Raw genomic sequence first — 23,286 nt, forward strand, 5'->3', positions numbered from 1 at the left:
AGAGAGCTCTGGGGGAAGAGAGTAGAAGTAGGTCATTAGAATTATTTTACATTTTTCCCCCCTCATTTTTGTTCTTTTCGGTCTCTGCTCCAGTTCTTGGGGGGTGGGAGGGGCAGAAATTGGGCCTCAGGATATTCAAATGGTAATCACATATCATGTCATCAAAGCCAAGACATTCTTTTTGTGCTTTGAAGTTTATTTTGTGCCTGCTGTTTGTATGTTGTTAGTACATCGAATTTGACCAACACTTGACTTCAAAATCAAATGGTGTTCCCCCTGCTACAAGGAAAATTTATCTGGAGAAATCCATTAGCATTCCTGTTCATCTCAATGGCACTTGCTTGGCCAGCACAGGACACCCTTGAAGCACAGTATCATTCAGTTGTTTTTTTAAAGAAGCCTCCTGTGCCACCAAGGCTGTATTTATTTTAGCAAAAACACAGTAAAACAGTTAAATTGTTTTAATATTATTACAAAAAATATTTGTTACCCTGGACAACAAAATCAGCCCTAAAAAGTAGCACGGGTATATTTGTAGCAATAGCCAAAAAGTGCAGTGTTTGGTTAAAAATAAAAAAAAAAAGTTAATCCAATATTTATATATATATATATATATATATATATATATATATATATATATATATATATATATATATATATATATATATGTGTGGTTGTGTGTGTGTAATTTTTTTATTAGTAATATGCATTGCTAAGTACTTTATTTAGACTTTATTTTAACTTTAAAGGCAATTTCCTCAAGATTTAGATTTTTTTGCACCCTTAAATTAGATATTTTCAAATATTGCAAATACTGAATCTTAAAAAAACAAATCAATGGAAAGCTTATTTATTACGCTTTCAGATGACATATGAATGTTTCTTTTTTTAAAGATTGACCCTTATGACTGGTTCTTAAATCAAGATACTTTTACAAGATAATCAAAATGACATATTTACTTTTGTTTCCAAGAGGCAAAATTTTAAATTAAGTGCATTTTGCTTAAAACAGGTTCAAATTTCTTCCAGTGGGGTAAGTAAAATATTCTTGGTTTAAGAATATTTTACTTACCCCACTGGCAAAACACCCTTAATTGATATTTTTGTCACCTGGAAACAAGAGTAAATATCTATATATAAAAGTATATACTTCATTTTGATAATCTAGTACAAGTATCTTGATTTAATTGTTTTTATATTTTGACTAGTAACAAGACAAAAGTGAGATAAGCATATATAGTAATAATAAAAGGGTTAAATCCCAAACTTTTGAAATCTGCCATCATGAGCACTCAGTTTTGTTGGTAGGTTGTTTTGATCCAATCAAACTCCATCACAACTGCCATGATTGGCAGATGGCGGCATAAGAAAATACACAGTCCCCAACCCTATCCTGAGAATTGTCGTGAAAAGCAACAGACAGGAAAAAATAGTCATTTCCAAAGTCATTTCCATTTCCAAAATCCATTTCACGCTTTTAAGAGCCCTTCATAAAGAAATCAGGCACTGGTAAACATCTGGTATACTAAAATGAAATATTTATCATTTAAATTTTGCTACCGAGAAAGTAAGAACACATGGATACTTTTGTATGGTCATCAATGGAGAAAGATGCTTTCAGCTGTCAGACATTATTACTTTGTAACCTTGGAAGTCATTCCTACAACCCAGGAACGCTCGGTTTGAATAGTTCAACAGTAGATTCACATTTTTTGATTCTGAACAGCTTGATTTTCTTCCTGTTATTTAACAGGACCTGAAGCTCAGTCTTGCTTGCAGAGTTAACAGACTGAAAGCATTTTCTGAGGACCCTTCAGACCTTTGTGTTTTCCCCTTGGCCTATATGTGATATGTGTGGCGTATGTGTCTCCTGGCCCGTTTCTCTGTGTCACGCTGTGATTAAATGGTTGTTTCAGTGGCTGGGTCATGAGGCCTTTCGACATTATTAAGACAGAAGTGGCTGGCAGAGGCCGGCTGGCGCGATTGGAAGGATTAATTACAGCCTGTCTCATTTCGGCAGAGTCTCTCTTATTATTATCGATTGAGGTGGTGGAGATGAGACTTCGAAGATGCTGCTCATTTGAAGCAGAACGCTGATGCATAGGCAGCGCTAGCAGCTATCAAACCGAGGCTGCCCATTCATTACAGAGCGACTGCGAAGCCCAAGCTTCGATTAAACCACGTCACGTCGTGCTTTAGTGGGGCTCACATGCACATATGCTACACTAAACAGCATAGAGTGATTTGAGGGATGAAAGGTGGCTGCTTGGCTTCATGCGCTCAGTTGTCATCGACCGTCACAGAGTGGGAATCGCAACGGAAAGACATCACATAGCTTCAATGATTGAAAAGCTTACTGAAGTAGAGGGAGTTAACGGAAAGTCATATTATTGCTTAGATGTGGTTCAAATACACACGCAATCGCATGCAGTGAAAACTTCACCTGATGTGATTGAAAACAAGAGGTCAAGGTCTGGCTGGTTAGCACGGCCGTGTGAGATTCTGCTGGCTGATGCTCTGTCTACACCATCTGGTGTACCAAAAAGATCTCTAAAAACTTGAACAGAGCAATATGCACACTTCAAAGTAAGCAATCAATAGTTTTAATTGATACATTCCGCAAGGAGGCATTACACTGAACGAGCGACAATCAACACTATTTGACAGTAAAGGCGTGCATCATTTTAAAAAAGCATCATTTTAAAAAGTGTATCATTTTTTTCTATTTCAAATAAATGTCAATCATATTTATATGTTTTTCATGAAAATATGATGCAACACAGCTCTTTTCAACATTTCTAATAATAAAAAAATGTTTCTTCATGTTAGAATGATTTCTGAAGAATCGTGTGATGCTGAAGACTGGAGGAATGATGCAGAAAATTCAACTTTGTTTAAAATTGACATTTTAAACCACATTCACATAGACAAGTTATTTAAAATGATACTGATATATTACAGTATTTTTGATCAAATAAAGTCCTTTTTACTGAATGTACAAAATTCTACATTCCACATTCAGCCTCTCCTCATGTTTGATGTATAAAACAGATGATGTGTGGTACTTGGGTCCAATGATATTTCAATGAGCACTGGGAGTTCCCAAAGCAAAACTCCAAAGCTTTGGCCAACTCACCAACTGAGATGAATGGGAATGCTAACTGAGTTTCTCCAGATATCCTAAACCTCCTTGACTGAAGCTAACCAATAGTGATTAAGAATATGAGCAGAGTTTGATTGTGACATCTTGACAGTGTAAGTGTGAAATTCAAACCTACATTTAGTATAAAAAACACTTAAAATGAAATGAGACACCAGTAATGTCCTTATTTACGAGCTTGCAGCTTGAAATCTGCAGAAACACTCAGACCTGTAAGTCCTGCACTTCACACTCCCAGCACACCATCATGCCAATGAGGGAATTAACAAATTAGTCATCTTTCATCGTCACTGTCGTCTGTGGGTTGCTTTTAATCACGTTTGTTCCAGCTCACATTCTATTGCAGTTAATACAAGCGTGCCACTGAATGAAAATGTGCTAAAAAACCCACTATGCATGTTTTCTGTGATTGTGCAAGAACTACTCATGTTGAGTCCTGCATATGCCATTTCCTTTTTGCTCTGCAGCCAAACATTTGGTTTAATGTTCAGATCTGGAAAATCATTTACGGTTCATATCGCATCTCGGCTTCAGTGTGGAGCAACAATAATGACAATACCTGCATGTAATTATTCATGAATATGTATGCTTAAGATGAATATGCATGCATGAATTGAATATGTATGCATGAGCTGACTTTGATTTCCCAGGCACACCGTAGATCAATATTCAGCACGCAAAGGATCAATACAAGCCGAATATTACCAGTTAGGGATGAAAGGGAACCATGTGTAGTTTGAATCATGTATTTGAGCATGTTTCCTATTTTTGACAGGTTGCATTAGCGCTCGGTTTTCTCTCCTCACAGCACCTGACTACAGCTGCATTTTTTTTTTTTTTTTTTTTTTTTTTTTTTTGAGACATTTGGGAAAGGCTTATCAAGCTCAGCTTCATCAAGCAGAAAAACGTCCCTCTAATTGCTGCATGCTCCCTGTGATTTATCCAAGCTCCCGTGTCGTGTCTCTGAAAAGCCAAAGAAAAACATACGCTGTTCCCTTCATAACCTCAGTTGATTGCAGATGATAATTATCACATCTCTCCCTCCCTCACAATAGGAGGGCAACCTTAGGAAAATTAGCAGCTGTCAAACGAAGGCACATCTCCTCTGACTGCTTGTCAGTATAGTCCCACACCCTTTCTCTTCTCTTTTTTTTTTGTTCGCCTCTTTTTTTACTTTTTACCTTGTCAGTGCAACTTTCCTGTAGGAATTGCAGCTGCAAGTCAAGGGCATTTGATCGTAGTCTTTACAAGAGAATTCTTCTTTTTACTCCCTGCCCCAAATCCACGGGCACAAAGCAGATGGAAACCAGCTTTTAACTCAGCCCTGCGTGTAAGTGTGTGTGTGTGTGTGCGTGTGTGATCTCCCTCTCCTCTCTTGTCTTAATTCAACTACATCCTCTCCCAGTCCCGGCCGGGGGGCTAGTGCTTATAGAGGCGAAATTGTAATGCAGATCACTTTAGTACAAAACCTCGCACGAGACACTTCGAGATCCCTGGTGTATAAACTGAGAGTGTAAGGCTGAGTTTCTCATCTAGCACCTAAATCGGCCATGTCCCAGTCAACTTATCGTTTACTCGGGTCTTCGGGGATTCTTCTCTCTCCAGGCTTTGTGTCTACAGTCTACACAGCCTCCAATTACAGCCCACTCTCTGCAACTACTCGAAGCAAAAAAAAAAAAAAAAAAAAAAAAAGCTTGATGCTTGAAATGTGTTTGGAAATTGGTGTAAAACCCAACAAATACATGCTTTTTAAAAGCGGCGCATAAATAACGAACTCATTTACATGGTTGTAGAATATGGACTGTTGCGCTCTATAAATACAATGTGCACATAATGTGATGAAGAGATTTAATTTAGCAGGAACAGGTCTTAATGTTTTCCGATTCTGACTCCTTTTTTGGATAGTTGTCTAGTTAAAAAAAAACAACATCAAAACTTCATTATTTTTTATTTTTCTTACCCCCATTGGCAATTAGCTTTTTGCATAAACCTCATTAAGTCTTGTTATATTTATGATTAAAACAAGAACACTATTTGCAAACCTTAATTTGTGTGGTGTTTTTAAATGATATTTAGATATTTTTTAATTGGAAAACAATGCAGAAATACAGATGAAGAAAAATATTTTTTTAAGGGAGTCTCAAGGTTGCTAAAACATGAGTTTTGCTAAAATGAAACCCATCTTTGAGCTCAGTATCTTTGTCCTCCCACAAGTTCGTCCGTTTTCTACCAAACAACCGAAAAGTATTTTTCATGTCTTTCTTGTAGGTTAATTCTAAACCTACATCTTAATCTCTCTAATAAAAACAGGATAACACATACATACAAAAGTGAAAATAGCACCCTTTGTTTGTTTATGCATTCGCAGCATCCTGAACTTGCAGCTTATGAATATGAATGGTATACACTGCCATATGCACTGCTATACAGAGTGTGATACTGTACATCCCTTCAGCAATGTTTATTCAGCAATAACGGTAATGCCTAGCTCTGATGTGAAGTGCTTCCCATGACAAAACACAGCTAAAGGCTGTTTTGAAACCCTGCGCTAAATGAGGCTGATGTACCCTCTTCGCCCTTAATAGAATAAATGCATTGCAAGTTAGTCAAGTTTTAATATACAAAGTTCAAGTATCTCTTGCGATTTACTTAAGCCTGGGGAAACAGTCACTTGCTTTACCATCACTTTAAAATTGCAAGACAATGGCTCAGCTGACCTCCTAGCTTCTTACATAAAGTAACCAACACGCGTATATAGATTCCATTCAATAGCTCAATATGTATAAACACTACACTATCCAAATCCAATCCACAAATAATGTTGACTTTAAGTAGTTAGGTCTATTAAGTATTAAGTATTAGTATTAAGTCTCATAAGTCTCGTAAAAATACGCACTTTTTGTGCAACACAGTTTTTACGTGCCTTCGAACCGGAGCTCCTCGCTTCTCAAGTGCATGCCTGTACTACATGAGCTACTGAACAAACCTATCATTTATGAAAACCCACAGATATGAAGCTGGATCTGTGTAACGCTAGCATTCAAAAGCATCGTTTTTTTTTACCATTGTGTTGGCGCTGGTGGAAAATTGTGTTTTCAAATCTTATCAAATGTGTTGTTCCCTAGACACCCACAACACTTTTTCTTAATCCTCATACAATTACGTGTCGTAATCAGGTGGTCGTTGGAAGAGCACATTACAAGCGAGCGAGAGCTGGAGACAAATGCAGGAGCTCCCATCATGCCCTCTAGAGGAGACTCTTCAGTCAATAATGGAGATAGATTCTGTGTGTGTCAGCAATTTAGAAACAACAGCCAACAGGAATCCCACCAGAAGGGATACAATTAATCACAACAGGCGAGATGTAAGCGTCTGCTCGGAGAGATCTCGCTCTCCCGCAGACTTCAGCGTAAAAATGCCACTGCATCATTATTAAGACTGGAGCCTGTTGGGTTATTACGCTGCTTCAAAGTCAGAGTGTGCAGTTAGTGAAAATGACTTCACCTCGCATTGCCGTGAAGTGTGGCTTGAACCTTGCATTGTCTCGTCTATAAACTGCAGAAGCTGTAGTGAGTTGTGTGCTATTAGAGCAGTGTGTATTGAGAACAGTGCAGTCAATGTTCCATCACAACCGATCCGCTCGAAGGAAGAGTAAAATTACTCCTCTAAAACTACTTGAGTGGGCGGAAACAAGCGGATCATGTCAAAATACATTTACGCTACGGTTCCGCCAGCCAGCAGAGTCGGTGTTGTGGTTTTCTGCTGTTTGCTCTAGCTTGAAGTGGAACACAGTGTGTACAGTGTATATTTTAATTAGAATTTTAATTTAAAAAGGCGTGATTGAGAAAATGTGATTATCAGGAACTAAATCGTTCTATGCTCTTTGATAATTGACACAGTTTAAACACACAGAACAATGTAATTAGAGGTAGTGAGAAAATTCAGTGGCATATTTAATAGAGACGCATGCCATAATGTTCTTATCCTATAGCATTTTTCCTCACTTAATAAATGTTAGTCAAGGTTTTTGCACCCAGTCGTAATTTTGGTACCGCTTTTAGTACTTTCAAGATTTATTGTAAATTGTATTTAAATAATAATAAAAATGAGAAGAATATTCTTGTAGAAATAGCAATTATTAAAATGTAATATAGTATGAAAATGCACCATATTATTATTATATTAAATATTACAATTATATATTAAATTATTATATAATACTGAAATTGTTAAACCGACTCTGCTTTCAGTATTTATTGTATATAATAATAATCCTAATTGTTAAAATAATAAATATTGTAATATTTGAAATTATTAAAAAGTAATCAAGTATGAAAATGTAGTAGAATATTATTATTCTGAAATAAATTCTTAGTAATAACTTTGTTTTAAAAAGACTGCTGCAATTGTTAAGATTTTTGTACATTACGTTTTAATAATAATAAATTATTATTGTAGTAATTGTAATTATTAAAAAGTAATATTGAATAAAAATGTATTAAATTATTATTGTTATTGTTTTTAATAACCTGTGGTAGGACCGCCTACCATCTGTGTATCATTGTAGTTCATACACAGGTTTGATATATAAAATGGGCGACATAATTGTCACAATTTGACTCGAGGTCAGATTGAATAACGGTGTGTGGTTTTTGTTAGTATGAAGCAGCTCATCTATGTGATTTGTGAAGTGTTGCCATCACGGCTGGTTATTATAGAAGACTATCGAGTCTTCAATAGTACAGGCTGAAAAATTATGCATGAGATTTACAACAGATTTGCCCGTGAGCAATATGCAAAGTTAATATTTTCTATTTCCTCATAAATTATGCGAGAATCTGTAAAAATGAAACGATCCCTGATGAAATAGAATTTTTGATTTTCTTGACTAGATATTGTTCTAAGGCTTCTGGAAATATGCATTAATTAATCAACACATTGTTTTTAATTAAAGTTATTTGAGACAGGGTTTAATTTACTGTTTAATTCATGAATCACTTGATGTGATTTCGTGAAGGATCATCTTCATTTTCTCTGTTTGCACCAAAATACGCTCTCTCAACCCTCTGCTCAGAAATCACCCCTTTTCTAACGTCACATAAAAGACATCTCCCATAACCCAGGTGTGCTATAAAAAGAGCAATCACAGTCTCTCTGATCACCGCTCTTGTCAATCATATTTTGTCTTTATGTTTCAATAAATTTCTGATGAGGTGTCTTTGCGGTTCCCACCCTTGTGGTTGACCTTGTTAGGCAGTCCCATAAATGCATAAAGAGCCACTTGATCTTCAGCGCTTCGTGTTCTCGTGCTTGATGTTCAGTGAAAAGAGAAGCCATGTTAAGTATCGCTTCAGATTTTGGAGATGCATTGTGATGCTTCAGAAGTGTGCTATTTATATGAACACCCCCTGTGTGTCAACCCGTCGCAGGATTTGTTTTAAGTCAGGCGGTAATCCACCGTATGTAAATACCCTTGTCTTTTGATGTTTTAATGGAATGCCAGATTGAAGAAGTCTGCTGCAACAAATATTAAACAAAAGACAAATGTTTAGTTTGCAAAATGTTTCTAAATGTGGCACACATCAATTATTCCTGTGTTAGATTAGTCTTGAGACTGCGTTTAAAAGATTGAGGACGATCTTTATTTCTCCATTTCAATGCAACTTAACACGCAGGCTGCTGGAATCAAGAGCCGAGACTGGAGGTTTTTTTTGTGCTTAGGGCATCAGGGGTGGCAAATGTACCACAAAAAGGTGTTTACAACAATTTTATAATGCATAGAGTCTGCAATCACTTACACAGGACTCATAACAGTGTTTAATGTGCTGGAAAGATTAGATTGATTGTTGATTTTTGTGCATGGCCTACAGAAAAGAATAGACTGGTGCTGTGAAACTCAAGTGCCAGCGCAAAACATACTTATAATGCAAGCAGCTGGTGTTTTAATATAGTTCTCTGTTATTAGTTTAGTCACAAAAATAAGAATAATGAATTCATTCTACCAACATTATTTGGTCACACTTTATTTTGAGGTTCATTTCTATTAACAAAACATTAACTGCGACTTTTGCCTCAATGAGCTCCTAATTTGCTGTTTATTAATAGTTAGTAAGGTAGTTGTTAAGTTTAGGTAGTGTGTAAGAGTAGGGATTAGAATATGGGCAGAATATATGCAGACTATAAGTACTAATAAACGGCCAATATGTTAATAATAAGTGAGCTAATAAGCCACTAATTAATAGAGAATTATTCCAACTGAAGTGTCACCCAATATCAATTATTCATTCATTCATTCAGTCACAAGGTGTTGCAATGCAGTTCTAGCGTGTGTACTTTTTCAAATAAGTACTTAAGAAAATTGAAGTTTATGCGCCGGGCCCCTTGGTGGTCACTGGGCTGGTGCTCGGTTGAGCTCTGAGCACACTCTCCAATTTCTATGATATCCTGGTGAGTAAATATGGCCCTGATCCTGCCTCCAATGCAAGTTTATAGGATTTCTCACCTGTTTTATTGTCTGCCAGGCAAAAATTGCAACTTGGGTAACTTGGGTAGCACACCACTTTCCCAACTCTGCGTGATTTCAGGTATCTGTTATGTTTGTATAAACAGTGGGAGATGCATTATGTACGGTAATTTAATACTAAGTATTGTTCCGAGTGTGAAACAGTAATAGTGATGTTTGCCTTAGAAAATACCACAAAAAATGATGCATTTTATTTGTTTTTATTATGATTATTTTATTTATTACCCTCAGATTTTACATATGGTCACATGCCCTTGAGAACAACCTCACTCTATTTCGAAATACTGAAAGGAACAGAGAGGTATGGGGGATTTCTCAGCTTGACACAAAGTTGTTGTTAAGTGGCTGCTTTCCCCCATGCAGTGATTAGATCTATCTACTGTGTAAATGAGTTCACAGCTTCACACCACATCATTCGCTTTTGTTTTATTTTATTTATTTTTTCTTCTTTTTTCCACATATGAGCTCTCTTTAATTTTGCTCCCTCGCACTTTCAAGTGGAAAAGTTGCTAAAGCTAACTTTTTGGGCGAAAACTCCCTTGACTGAGCTGTTTTCTGAGCTGCTAATAAGTCTATACGAACACGAGCTTGTTTCGCACCAGCACAGATGCTCACGGAAAGATTTTCCCAAAAGGCGTAACCGTTTCCTGATATAGTGAATAATTTCGGTCTAAGCTTTCAGTGCTATTGAGCAAAAGAAAATAAGGGTCACTTTTCCTAGCACATCCAGCTAATCAAGCAATTCAGTTTTCATTACCTGTAAGCTAGCCACTTATTAAATACAATTACACGCCAATTGTTTCATGCTGTCTCGCAGTGGGAGTGAATGAGAGGGATGTTATTATTTTTGCATGTCACAGACGAGTGTTTAGCAGCAGCGTATTCTCACCTAGGATGAGTGAGAGACAGACTATTTTCACAAGGCATCAGATCTGAATGGGCCGGGCTTCCCTGTCTCTCAGTCTAATGGGTTTGATGCAGTTGTGAAAAGCTCACGATCATGTCAGTAATAACACCAGGCATATGTTTGTCGGCTTTGACTGATGATGACAATCATATATCATTTATTGGCCTGCTCATTCTGGTTGACAAGTTTGATAGTTGACTTAATCATCCTTGGCTGATTTACTAGTCCTCCTCCGTGTGCTGTTCTTCACAGAAGTGACAGGCTCACGTTTGACTCTGCGATGGGTTTTACGGTAAACTGATTCCAATTAAAATGCAAGTGCTTTTCCTCTTCCCTGCGGTCATTTGGATTGGAGACCTTTTGGGAGTAGAGTTTTTTTTTTCCTTTTTTTGCGTCTTGTTTTTAAATCTGCACGTTTCCATATATCCAGAGCTTTAAAGAAATTAGATTTGAAATACAATCTGCCCCTGGTTAAAGTATTCCCATCTAAGATTTGTTGTAAATCAATATTTAATAAAGAGTAGTAAAGAAAAGGAAGAAAATGAGGATGGCATCATGGGAGCCGAGTTTGGATATATGAGCATCATTTTCAAAGAAGAGCAACACAAATATTCACCCTCACAAATTATGAATATATATCAATATGACAACAACATGTGTACTATATACATAAATTTGTCTACTAACGTTTTTGTGTATATTTGTGAGTTTATTTGACTACATCTAGCAAATATAGAGTTCAGTGTTAGGGAATAGTCTTTCTGTATTAATAAGAAAAATAGTCTATTCTCAGTAATGGCTGTACATGTACAATAGAACAAAAATTAAAAGTTTTGTGTTATGTATAATGGTTTTCTTTTCAGTATTTTTGGGGTCATACGAAAGGTGAAAAAAGACATCTGCTAAGTCTCAAGTCAAGGACCTCATGAAGGACGTTACATGTCATAGAGTGTCGCTCTAAATTATGTGGTTTCATAAAGTGGTTTTAAACAAGTTGGAAGTTGTTAGCCTGATGGATTATGCTGTTTCCTTTCACTCCAGGATTATGCTGAGAAGGAGAAAACCTTGGCCAAAGCCCTGGAGGACCTCAAGGCCAACTTCTACTGTCAGCTGTGTGACAAACAGTATTACAAGCATCAAGAGTTTGACAACCACATCAACTCGTATGACCACGCTCACAAGCAGGTAATGGGCCTGTTGTCTGCCCCTTGAGATTTGCACTGATGCAATGCATAGCAATAATAGAGTGTTTTAGAAGATGACAACAAATGGATTTTGTAGCACATAAGTTCAGCACAAGATGAATGGCTTCCCCTTCGACACAGAGTCAGTGGAGTGGTGGTGGTCTTATGGAGTTTTAATTTAGAAGGCCATAGATCAAAAAGGAGGCAGGACAATCGGTAGTCCTAGTGCTTTGTTGTTGTTTGTTCCTGTTGTTTATCCCCTTTTCTCAGGACAGAGTTAAATCTATTTCCACAGCAGCATGCTGCATAAACAAGGTAGAGTGCTAGTTTTGTTGACCTGTTCTTAAGCACAGCAAATTCATTAAGCTATAAAGCCAACACCCATGCACTTTTGCAAAGAATAGCTCAATTGGAATGCATTTAGTCTCGTCAGTAACCAGGTCCATGAGGCATGTCAATGTTATATATTTGAGTACTGTAGGTGAATGAAAGTAGCAAACAGGTTATGCAAACGGTCAACGTAAAAATGTTGATACACACTTAAAAGAAAGGCTTTTAATTACGTCTATGGTTTTATGGAGTACCATTCATAGAAATTTCCATTTCACTAAAGGTTTTTTATAATGGAAAAAAGATTATTTAGATTATTTAAATGTTCTTTAGACTAGAAAAAGCATGGTTCTTTTTAAAAATGTTCACTTTGGGAACCTGCATAACTGCATAATCTTTTTTTCTTGTTTATTTGGAGAAATGAATGGCTAGATAGAGCAAGGTGGGAGAACACTTCACTTCCCAGAATGCATTGCCTATTTGTTTAAATTGTTTCAGTTGTAATTTAGAAAATGTAATTCTTTAGTTCTGAGATATTCTGCAGCAAACAAATGTATCTTAACTTCAGCGCAGTTTCACACTCAGTGTATGTTGATTTAAGAGCCCCCAGCATCCAAAAATAGCAGTGTAACCTTTAATAGCCTGTTAAAGCTTTAATTCCACCACTTGTCCTGCTGTTTGATATCGGCCCTGACCCCTGTGCTCTGACTCACTCAGAAACTAAATGCACGGAGTCTCTGGGGCCTGCTGCGCTGTCAATAACAAGGCTCACTGAACTATTGACTGAACACCATCTACAAACCCTCCACCCATGACCTTGCTATTGAACACAGCAAAAGGAGCGAAATGAACGGATTATGAAGGGAAAAGCCACTCCCCCTCGTTCTCTGATATGGGTGCTACACTTGCTAGTTTGTGTCGTTCAGATGTTTTATCACATGGCCTCCTATCTGCGCGGTTCAAACTTTTCTACAGCATGGGTGCATGCTACCATTCAGCTTTTCCACAAATGGGGTTGATGGATGAATAGCACAATTTCCCAGCAACCCTCAGTAGCTGGCAGAGCATGTCTGCTGAGAATATAATGGAGTACGGGAGACTCGCGGCCCCACAGGAAGCCCAGAGCTACAGAAAAGCCTGGTGTTCCTGTCAGTGTGTGAATCATCACTGCCAAGCCTTCACTGTCTGTCTTTGACTGGTCTCAGTGTTGCTTTTAATTAAGAATACATGTCCGGTCAAAAAATTACTGTGTTAAAATTTTCATTTATTCTCAAGTGGCCTGTCAGTCATGTCTGCCCCCACTGTACATGAAAGGATTTCGCTGGGCATTTGCTCTCTCGCATCAGGGCTGCATCCTACTATAAATGATGTAACCACATCCAGTCATGTGAAATACAGGCTACATGCATTAACGGCTCATTCCAGAGCTTCCCTCGCCAAATACATTAACAATCAATGAAGAAGTGCTCCAAGAAATGCACCTGAGAGTCAAATAAATATAGCCCACGCCAACCTGTTTGCTATTTTCTGCAAGACTGGCTGACAGTGAACCAGCGCAGTGCATCAGGCCTGAATTTGCCCATACTGTGCCGGCAGAGAGCGACAAGATAGGCGCTGAAGGATAGAGGGCAGGTGCACAAAGAGACCCTATCCTGATGGGATCAAACTAGTTACCCTGATGTGCCCACTCCACACTGAGCGGCCCTTTAACATGACAAAATTATATCTGATGTGACCGCCTCGCGTTCCCCTGACTATGAGCCCCAGCCACGGTAAATGCAATCACTGAAGCCTTCTCAAATAGGAGAGGTTACAGCGCCACTGAACTGTGTATAACTGTGCAACCTGAGTGGAATGCGTAATGTTGGGCCAGATGACTCTTCTTGGCTGCTTGGAGAAACCATCGCTGTTTTTCCCCAGAACACAAACTCTGGTTGGCCATAGTGGAAGATGTAGTTCATTGTGCTGTAAAGATGCTTTTCAGAAGAGGTCGTCATCTGTTTTAAAGCTAAGCATCAAGTATTAATGGATAATTGAATGAAAGCTTTCAGGATTAATTGGATGTGATAACAGTTCTAGAGCTGGTTGTTGCTTGGAGACGTCTGGTGATTTCTAAAGGAGTATGGACTTTAAACATCCATAAATATCATATCCTTGTGAATAATTAATGGAAGTTAATTTAGATTATCCAACTGACTTAATGTAAGTGGACACTGTATGCACAGACATAATCCTAATCGATACATCTCACTACCTGAGACACATTTATGGCCCTGTCATTGTGGCTTCCATCAATCTTGCATTCAAAGCACAAAGCCTTTCAGACCAGGAAACAAATGCAAATTAGCATCACTGAGTTTTATCTAAAATAAATAGGACAATTTCATGGAGTTTAGCAACCTCATCCTCAGCTTCTTTTCATTTGCACAGAAAATGGATTTGATGAAACATAACATTGGTGTGCAAACACCTTAATTACCTTGCTTCTCTCTTGAAGAGATTTTTAATCTTTTTTGCTGTGTATCCCTCATCGTGTGATACACCGCGATACCCAGTCTTCATAATGAAAGGTTGTTAAAGCATGGAAGAAAGATTCATGGTCTCAAAGAGGATTATTATTCAAATAGCTTTTGTTGCTGTGGCGTAGTCGACATACTGAGATAGGTGAATGAATGAGATCAATTTTGTCCCCCCTCAGAGGCTGAAGGAACTGAAGCAGAGAGAGTTTGCCCGCAATGTGGCCTCCAAATCCAGAAAGGACGAGAGAAAACAGGAGAGAGCTCTCAGACGCCTACATGAGCTTGCTGAACAACGCAGAGAGGTGCAATGGTGGGGGACGTTTTGTTAAATTGTTATTTCCATAAATTGCTATTTCATGTTATTTATATACAATGTGCCAGTGTATACATATATAGAATAGGGTTTACAATTTAGAAAAAATTCAATTGTATTTGAAGCCAGGAAATAAAGAGAATACTATATATATTGGGTAAGTCAGGTTTCATTATTTTTTTGTCACATTTATAATGTTCACAAAATGTCAGATGTTCTTGCTTCCATCTAAGCATCTAAGATAACATTTTATTCAAAAATCTTCTTGGTTACCATGGTGCAATCATCAGGTTTCCTCTGTGAAGTCTTATCCTCATTATCAGCCCCTTTTCTAGTTAGTGTAAATGAACCTGGCATGTGCATTTAACTTTATTTTATGCACTTTATTTGTACATTACTATGTATGTAAATTAAAATGAATAATCTGATATTATGCACTTATTGTGTACTTAAACTTTTTTACTTTAGCAATTTAACATGAACACTGTACATACCTTTTTTTGTTTTATTATATACACAGTATTTAAAGACACCTAATCTTGGCAACACATTGTTACACGTTACTTGTACATACTATTACAGTAACAATTACCACAATCTTAGCCATATACCAAATAGTATAGTACATGTACTGAGTGCCTAAGTATATAATTACACTGTAACAAGAAAGAGTAATCTGTATCTTCCTCTCTTTTCTGGTACAGTGCCCCAGGAAGTGGTCCTATGTTCAAGTCTACCACTGTGGCCGTGGAAGGTTCTTTCAGGGAGTCCTGCTGTGATGATGCCCAAGAAGAGAACCAAAGCTGTGCAGCTCAAGATCCAGGGGGTCAGATCCATTCCAGCGGTTGTGGCTTAGCTAGTAAGCAGTCACAATGGCCTTACAATGGGAGGGCCAAAAAGCAAACTTTCAGACGCAAAATTGCATTCTCTTTTTCCTTTCCAAAGAAAGCATCTGTTAAGCTTGAGTCATCAGCAGCGGTTTTCTGTGAAAGCATGGAAGAGGGATCGATGGAGCGCAGCCGCAGACAAAGACTCAGAGCACCCCCTGTCGAGCTTGACCTCCCCGGCTCCCCCACAGAGGAAAAAGTACTAAATTGTGAGGAGGCAATTTACAGCACTGGCACACAGCAGGGCAAGCACTTCCAAAAAAGTGACAGCGCTGGAAGTCAAGGGTCATCAGATACGCCTGTGGCGAGGGAGAGCCCCTCATCAACGGCCTCAGATTTGTGTGCTTTGCTCGTTTACTCAGAGGATGTGCCCAGTCCGGCTGTCTCTCTCTTAAACACTTCCCCTTTTCATTTAAACAGGGCTGATATTGTTCTTGACTCTGAGGACTCTGTTGAGAGTCTGAAAAGCAGCATTGCTGAAAGTAAATCTGAGACCTCTGAGGATGTGGCAGTAGAGGAGAGCGGCATCACAGAGGAGGGGCACTTGACCATCAGTGAGCCTCCAGAAATTTTTTTTTCAGATGTGCTACCTAAGAACGATTGCCCTCAACAACAAGAGCAAGCGGAAGATACAATTGCAAAGACAACTCACCAGTTCACAAAGCCCAGCCAGCCTTTTTTCTCTGTCCTAAGCAGGGACGGTAACACCATCTTCCAGTGGCCCTCTGAGATGGTGACCTTCACAAGGACAGAGCCGTCCCTGTCTTTCAGTTGTAACCCCCTCCATTTTGACTTCAAGAGGTCACGGATTAGAAGGTCTGCTGACACTCAGGAGATGACTGAGCCCAAAACTGATGAGGAATTATCTGTCTGCTCAGGTTTCAAATCCTGCCACTCTGACAAGCACATTGAGGAATCCACAGCCAGCCCCAGAAGCAGTCCCAGCCAAGGACCTGAAGGCAAGGTCAGAAAGTGTTATCAGTATTCAAGTGACACAGAGAGTTGTGTCAGGCTGAAAACACAAGACAGGTGTAGACATTCCAAAGATTGGATCCATACAAGTAAGAGGGCAGAAGAAAAAATGCGGGCCAGAGACCGACGTCATTACAGGAGCCACTGCAAAAGGAAGCGGAGGAGGCGGAAGAGGAGGAGAGACGGACACCGGGAGACAGAGAGCAATATGGTGAAATCTAAGAAATTCCACAGACGACCTGAGTGTGTGGAAGGACTTGATAGCCAATTTAGAGGCACCACTTCACAGCAAGTGCATCCATTAGAGAAGTCAAAGCAATCAGCTCAAAATCAGGCTGAGGACAGCAGCGTAGCTCCCATAGTTGAGGAAGGGGTGGGAGGCAGAAGGCAGGAGGCAGCAGCCGACGTAAACGGCTCAGCGGGCTGCATCATTCTCTCTGATGAGTTCTGTGCCGACAGTGGAAAGGTGCTTGGAAACAGCAGGGAAAAGCCTGACAATCCAGCTGCAGGGGAGCTAACAGCCACAGGACGGTGTTCCCACAGCCAGGATGCATCTTACTCTCAGAGATCCAGTGCAGTTGAAGGGTGCCGAGAAGAGACATCGCCGTTACCAGAGACTGGACCATGTGAAGGACAAACTTCGAAAAGAAGGCATAAAGATTGTCTAAGCGATGGAGATGAGTCTTACAACCCCTGTCAATCCCCGGCAGAGATTTCTGATGGGTGCACAGAACTTACCTGTTGTGAGCTCGAGACTAGAAGGAAAAGACCGAAGCGGTCACATGTCCAAGATCAAACCACATGCCTTGCAAATAAATGCCCCATTGTTACGAACAGTATTTTGAAAGAACAGGACAAGGCTGCAGAGGAGTCGAGCATGAAATGCCTTGTTTTAAAAGGCGCGTGTGACAGCTCGAACGGGTCAGACCAAATCTCATGCAGTATTGATGATGGAGAGAGCGGTGCGGTTGATTCTCAGACATTTACTTCCATTAGCAATGCCCTGGGTCATACTGTGGAGGAGAGCAGTGACTGGCAGCGAAGCTCCTCCTCTCAGATCAATGCTTCATGCACCAAGGGCAGTCTAACTCTACAGGAGACAGATTCAAAGCCCTCCAAGGAGCCAACAAAGGAGAATAGTAACATCCACAGTAGCGAGTCTAAAGCAGCACAAACCCCCTTAAAGAACTGTAACAAGTATTCAGTGGCTGCTCAGGCCTGCCTGCTCGATGTAAGAGATTTAGCCCTGCAAAGGACTGAAAAAGCCACTCATGACAAATCATGTCAGCACAGCCTTCAGACCCCACCGCAGAGATTTCACCTAGGCATTCAGGCTGAGGAGAAGTTAAGCAGAGAGTGCTTCCACACCACCAGCAGCCTGTTCCAGCCCACTCCATCTTTCCAGGCCCCCTCAGACAGCATGGAGAGACGCTGCCTCTTGCAGATCCAGAGCCACGGACAGGTGCTACACCAGCAGGTGTTCCCCACCAAGCTCAAATCTGTCCTGCCCAGGCCACATCTGCCCATGTCATCTGCTGTCCTCCATCCAGTTCACCTGCCATCCTCTGTGCCTTCTGGCTCCATCACAATACGTCACACCATACTACAGCACCATGCCACTTTCCTGCCCCCACAACCCCCTATCTTCCCCCAGGTAGTGCCTGTTTCACGACTCCCCCTGGGGCCGGAGATCTGTCCGCCCGCAGGACCTCCGTTTGTGACCCCTCCGCAGGTATCGGTGGTGGCTCCCCCTAGCATTCACCCGATGACTGTGACGTTTCATGCCTTGCCGCGCCCTGCAGTGTTTCCGCCCATGTTGCCCCCGCATTCTGCTGTCATTCCCCTGCAGCCTCTCTTCTAGCGCTACAGGTATTTCTGTATGTAACACAGTGTATTTTATACTGCAGTAGTGAGAGAAACATCTGCAGCGCTGCTCCCTTAGTTAGAATTTTGAGGTAGAAAGTAGTCCTTGGGTAACATACAAAAAAGTATGTTTTTGCCACTTGGAAAGGATACCGTTTCTGTGCCATGTTGTCAGTAGAGATTCTTGCAGAAAAGAGTTGCACAACACTTTTATTAGAAAATATATAACTCACCTACCTGATTAATTCTGATATTTTTATTAGGATTAGGATTTGTTGTTAAGAAGATTTTAACAGATTTGAATCACCTCAAAGAGAGTAGTTTTATCCAATCAAGGGCAGCATGGTCATGGTCAAGAAAGAATATATACACAGACAAAATAGAATATAAGATGGTTGCTATTTGCAATCTGTAGTGATAGGAAGTCCTAAAGGGTCAAAGTAAACTTGCTGAGAATTTATGTAATACAGGCATTCATCATGTTTGACAGCATTTAAAATGAATCACACTAGCACTACTGTACGATAATAATTACTTTAAATATAATGTTGCTGTGCCTGTTAAAGGCTAGCGGAATGCAGCAAAATAGCGCTATGCACCATGTGCTATGACAGCACCATGTTGAACACATTCATAGTGCTCATTTATATGAGTAGTTTTTATGCAAATCAAAAAGCCCATAGCATGTAATGGGGAACCTGAATGCGACTGTGAAAGCTGAACTGATACGGGCAAATTATATTTCTTATTTTGTTAATTATGAGTAGTGTCAACCACAGCGCAGCAAATAAACAGAATGACACTTAAGTTCAAACTACAGAATGTGTCGTGCGTGGTTTAATATGTACTTCAAATTGTACATCTTACATGCTGTTGCCTACAATGTTTGAAAAGAAGCACAAAAATGACCAAGTGCAAATCCATGCGTGGATGTTTCCTGTATCCCTCACATTATAACCTGCTTGAATTAGGAGGACATACAGTAGGCTAGATCTATCTGAAGACATCTGTAGGACATATAGTACCCTGACCTATAACAGTTATTTAGGGTGTTTTATTTTTCATGAGATTTTTATCCTGTTCGAAAATCTAAATGGTTTACATAACCTAGAATGAATCCAGTGGCCTGTCATGTGTAGTAAAATTTAACACTGACAATGTTTTAAAATAAGTACTTACAACTAAATCAATTCTGCTTCTAAATTCATTAATATTATTGGTCTGATTTACATATTACACATGGAAAAAACATTACAAGCCTTGGTAATGAAATGCTGGTAATATGATTAATTCTAACAAATATTAGCTGGAATTTATTGAAATCCTGCTTTGGGGTAACTCCAAAACAGAAGTATGGTTTTGTTAGCAAAGGATTCAATTTCTTCTGCTTGCATCAGATGAAAGAGGCTAAACTCAAGAGAAGGATTCATTTACTTATTTAAAATACTAACTACTAAGATACTTGAATCCAAAAGCAATTCTAGCTAGTTAGAGAAGAACATAAGTAATTCTCACTCTTTTGAATTTTTACAATCCTTTCATTTTCAAAGGAAATGTGTTAAACTGGAATTAATGACTTAGCTTTATTGATTTTACAAATAGCCATATGGAAGGTAGACTGTACTTCTTGAAAATTATGCTACCATATGTTTTTAAGCATCTTTTTATTTAAAACAGAAGAATTATCAAATACAAAGCTGTACGGCTCCACAGTGATATTGCATCACTGCTAGTGAACAAGTATCGGAAATCAAGATTTCAAATAATAACTATAATACATATGAACTGTATTCAGTTCTCAATGATTAAAACCAGATCCAGTCTGGAAGTAAAACAAATAAATAAATCTATTATTTTGAAGTAGATAGATCAAATTACAAATGTCCCATTACACCAGAACTACATTCACGTGCAGTCTTTTTTTTCTGAATATACTAAAAGCATGTAATTTCATTACAATTGCATATGCATTGAAATGAGGTGGTATATGAAAACAAAAGACAAAAAAGTGACACGGAGCCATTTAGAAAGAGAGAATGGTGTTTTTGTGAAGCCCTGAATACCGCCAGATTGCCCCTTCTTAGTTTATGCAGATTCTTGAACCCTAAACGCATAGAAAATTGTGTAAACGCACAATGTTACTGTTTTTTATGTTTGTTTGTTTTTCCCCGCAGTCGAAAAAAACATGCTTTGGAAAATTGTATATGCTGTAAATCAGTACTATTTATAAATCATGTAATATGTAATGTACATGTACATATGTTTTATGTTTTTATTGTGCCAGGTACTCTGTATGTATGAATTATTTAGATAAGATAAAACAACTATGTTTTTTACGCCACTTTGCCAACTGAATGATGCCGAAGTACTATGTAATAAAACAAAGAAACGAGCGCGTGCTTTCATGTGTGTGCTTTCCACAGCTTTTGTGTTCACCACACTTTCAGGTGGAAAAAGTCCACAGTATGTGGCTACAAACACACTAGAAATGAATGCTTTTTGAAGCCTGGGAAAATCCTGGATCTTTGTCACAGCTAGGAAAGAACTGTTGAATATTTCATATTAAGGTCTTGAACAAGCGATGCAGAGGTTATTGAGCGAGACAGCCGCGGTCATTTTCTAGCAACTTTGAGGCAGTGCTCGCCAGACCATCAGAAGCTTGAGCTCCTACTACACACGTGGCTTAAAATTCGGCAGCTTCCTGCAGCAGCGCTAATGCCCTCACCTCTCTGTGAGAGTGACATCATTATGCAGAATTATTCTGCCATCCTGTATGAGACTGATTAGCTCAGATGTTCCGCTGTTATTTCCCCTCCAGTCCTTGAGTCACATCTCTCCGAGGCTGCTCTGTTGTTAGACAGCATTACCTTCTTTCTGCTCCGCTACAATCGCAGGCTCTCGGAGCCGTTTTGTGCGCCGACCTTTTTTATACAGAACGGCACTCTGTAGATTTTCCTCGTACTTTATGACTCATAGGCCCAGTCACAGCACTCCCTTGTGCCATTTTGTTTCCCTGGAACGGATGCGTACGATTTCTTCACCCGCTACCTCTATCCCACAGAGCTAAAACATGGTCTTCCTGCTGTCCGCACTACTGCTGGGCGCCGTGTTTAATCACCTCTCACTGAACCTGGACAACCCGGATGGTGACTACTGGGCTCGTGTCCTTGTAAGAAATGAGGCAAACAACTAACGTCTGTACTTATTTCCTAGCACATACATTGACATGCCGCATTTGCATAAAACCTTTGTTATATAAAAGCAGCAAATTGCAACATTTTGCGAGTTTGAACGTCGTGTTTCCTCTGAGCGTATCTTGCCTGCAGACTTATGGACCGTCTCTTTACAAACACCCACGTACAGCACTGCCTCGCACAGCCAGAATAATGCAGGGATAAACAAATGCCTTGCTACCCTCAGACAAAAGCGTTCTCTGCAATCTGAGCATTGTACTGACCTAATCAGGGTTTTGTATTCATCGGAATCGGAGCATTATCTTAGTCATCTTGTTTGTTTGTTGATCACAGTCTCACGTTCCGAGGATAGATTCTATATTGGGGATGCAATTAACAATCCAGGCATCTCATTTGTGCCGTCTCGTTATCCTTTTTGTTTGTTGCCTTTCTTTTTATTTTCCTCACAAGGTCAGGGAAATACACAAGAGAGTGATGCAGGAAACTGCAAAACACACAGAGAACGCGCAGGACTGTCAAGCTGTTAAATAAAGTTTAATTAACGCTTCCATTCTCTTAGAGCGGGGTTTTTTATTACTAAACGAAGATGAGCTCCTGGATAATTTCACCCTCATTATTATAGAATGAAAGGAAAGTCTGTGTGGCTTCAAATGGCGAGAGAAGCATCTGAATTAGGGACTGTAAATGATTAAATCTAGCTTCGGCTTTTATTACGTACCGTCTGTGGTGTGTATTAAAATCTGACCTCAACTTTGTACCTTTTCTTCATAGGCACCGTCTGGCTCCTGTTGCAGAGAATCCCGCAGTAAGTCAAAGAAATTGTCAAGAAAGTTATTGCTAACCTCGATGCGAGCGGGTCTGACAGTAGCAAGCGTACACATTTCAATGCCTGAAGTCTCTGCATGAAATATTAATAGCATATAAAGAAATATCAAATACTATAAACATCTAAACACGTTCAAGAATCAGTGTTGCATTGCTAATGAATATGAAAGCAATAAGCCGTGTTAGGCAATTCGTTTTACTACAGAAGATGTGTTCTTAGACAGCACATGAACTAGAGTTCATAAAAAGTCCTTTACCCGTGTTAAATCACTGTAATGCACTGACTCGGTGACAAGAGTTACATTTATGATTAGTAATTACTGAATAAACCGTTCCACCATGTAGTTGATTATAGTAACAGTAGGTGGTTTCAAACTGCTTAGCAATTTAAAGCAGCAATATACAGCAATGCAGGCAGGGATTGTACATTAAACGTCTAATAGGATATATAAATATTTGTTTTGGTAGGGTCTGTGAGGCCTGTGAAAATGTTTTTTCACAGTCAGAATTTGAACTCTCAGTTTTAGAATTCCAGGTGAAAAATATCAGTGGAAAACAATATATATATATATATATATATATATATATATATATATATATATATATATA

The 23,286-nt window shown here is 39.1% G+C and overlaps 1 protein-coding gene across 1 annotated transcript in view; it reads left to right on the plus strand.

Annotated features, from left to right (window-relative positions):
- The window catches only part of znf804a (zinc finger protein 804A), a 51,129-nt gene extending 30,078 nt beyond the window's left edge, over window positions 1-21,051 (plus strand). Inside the window, exons 2-4 of the mRNA XM_043249719.1 lie at window positions 11,632-11,775; window positions 14,803-14,933; window positions 15,641-21,051. Of these exons, the coding sequence (XP_043105654.1) occupies window positions 11,632-11,775; window positions 14,803-14,933; window positions 15,641-18,656 (3,291 nt within the window). The 3' untranslated portion in view covers window positions 18,657-21,051. The remainder of the gene's footprint in view (window positions 1-11,631; window positions 11,776-14,802; window positions 14,934-15,640) is intronic.
- Window positions 21,052-23,286: the final 2,235 nt, after the last annotated feature.

The sequence above is a fragment of the Puntigrus tetrazona genome, chromosome 9 (genome assembly GCF_018831695.1).
Source record: "Puntigrus tetrazona isolate hp1 chromosome 9, ASM1883169v1, whole genome shotgun sequence".
NCBI classification, from domain to species: Eukaryota; Metazoa; Chordata; class Actinopteri; order Cypriniformes; family Cyprinidae; genus Puntigrus; species Puntigrus tetrazona.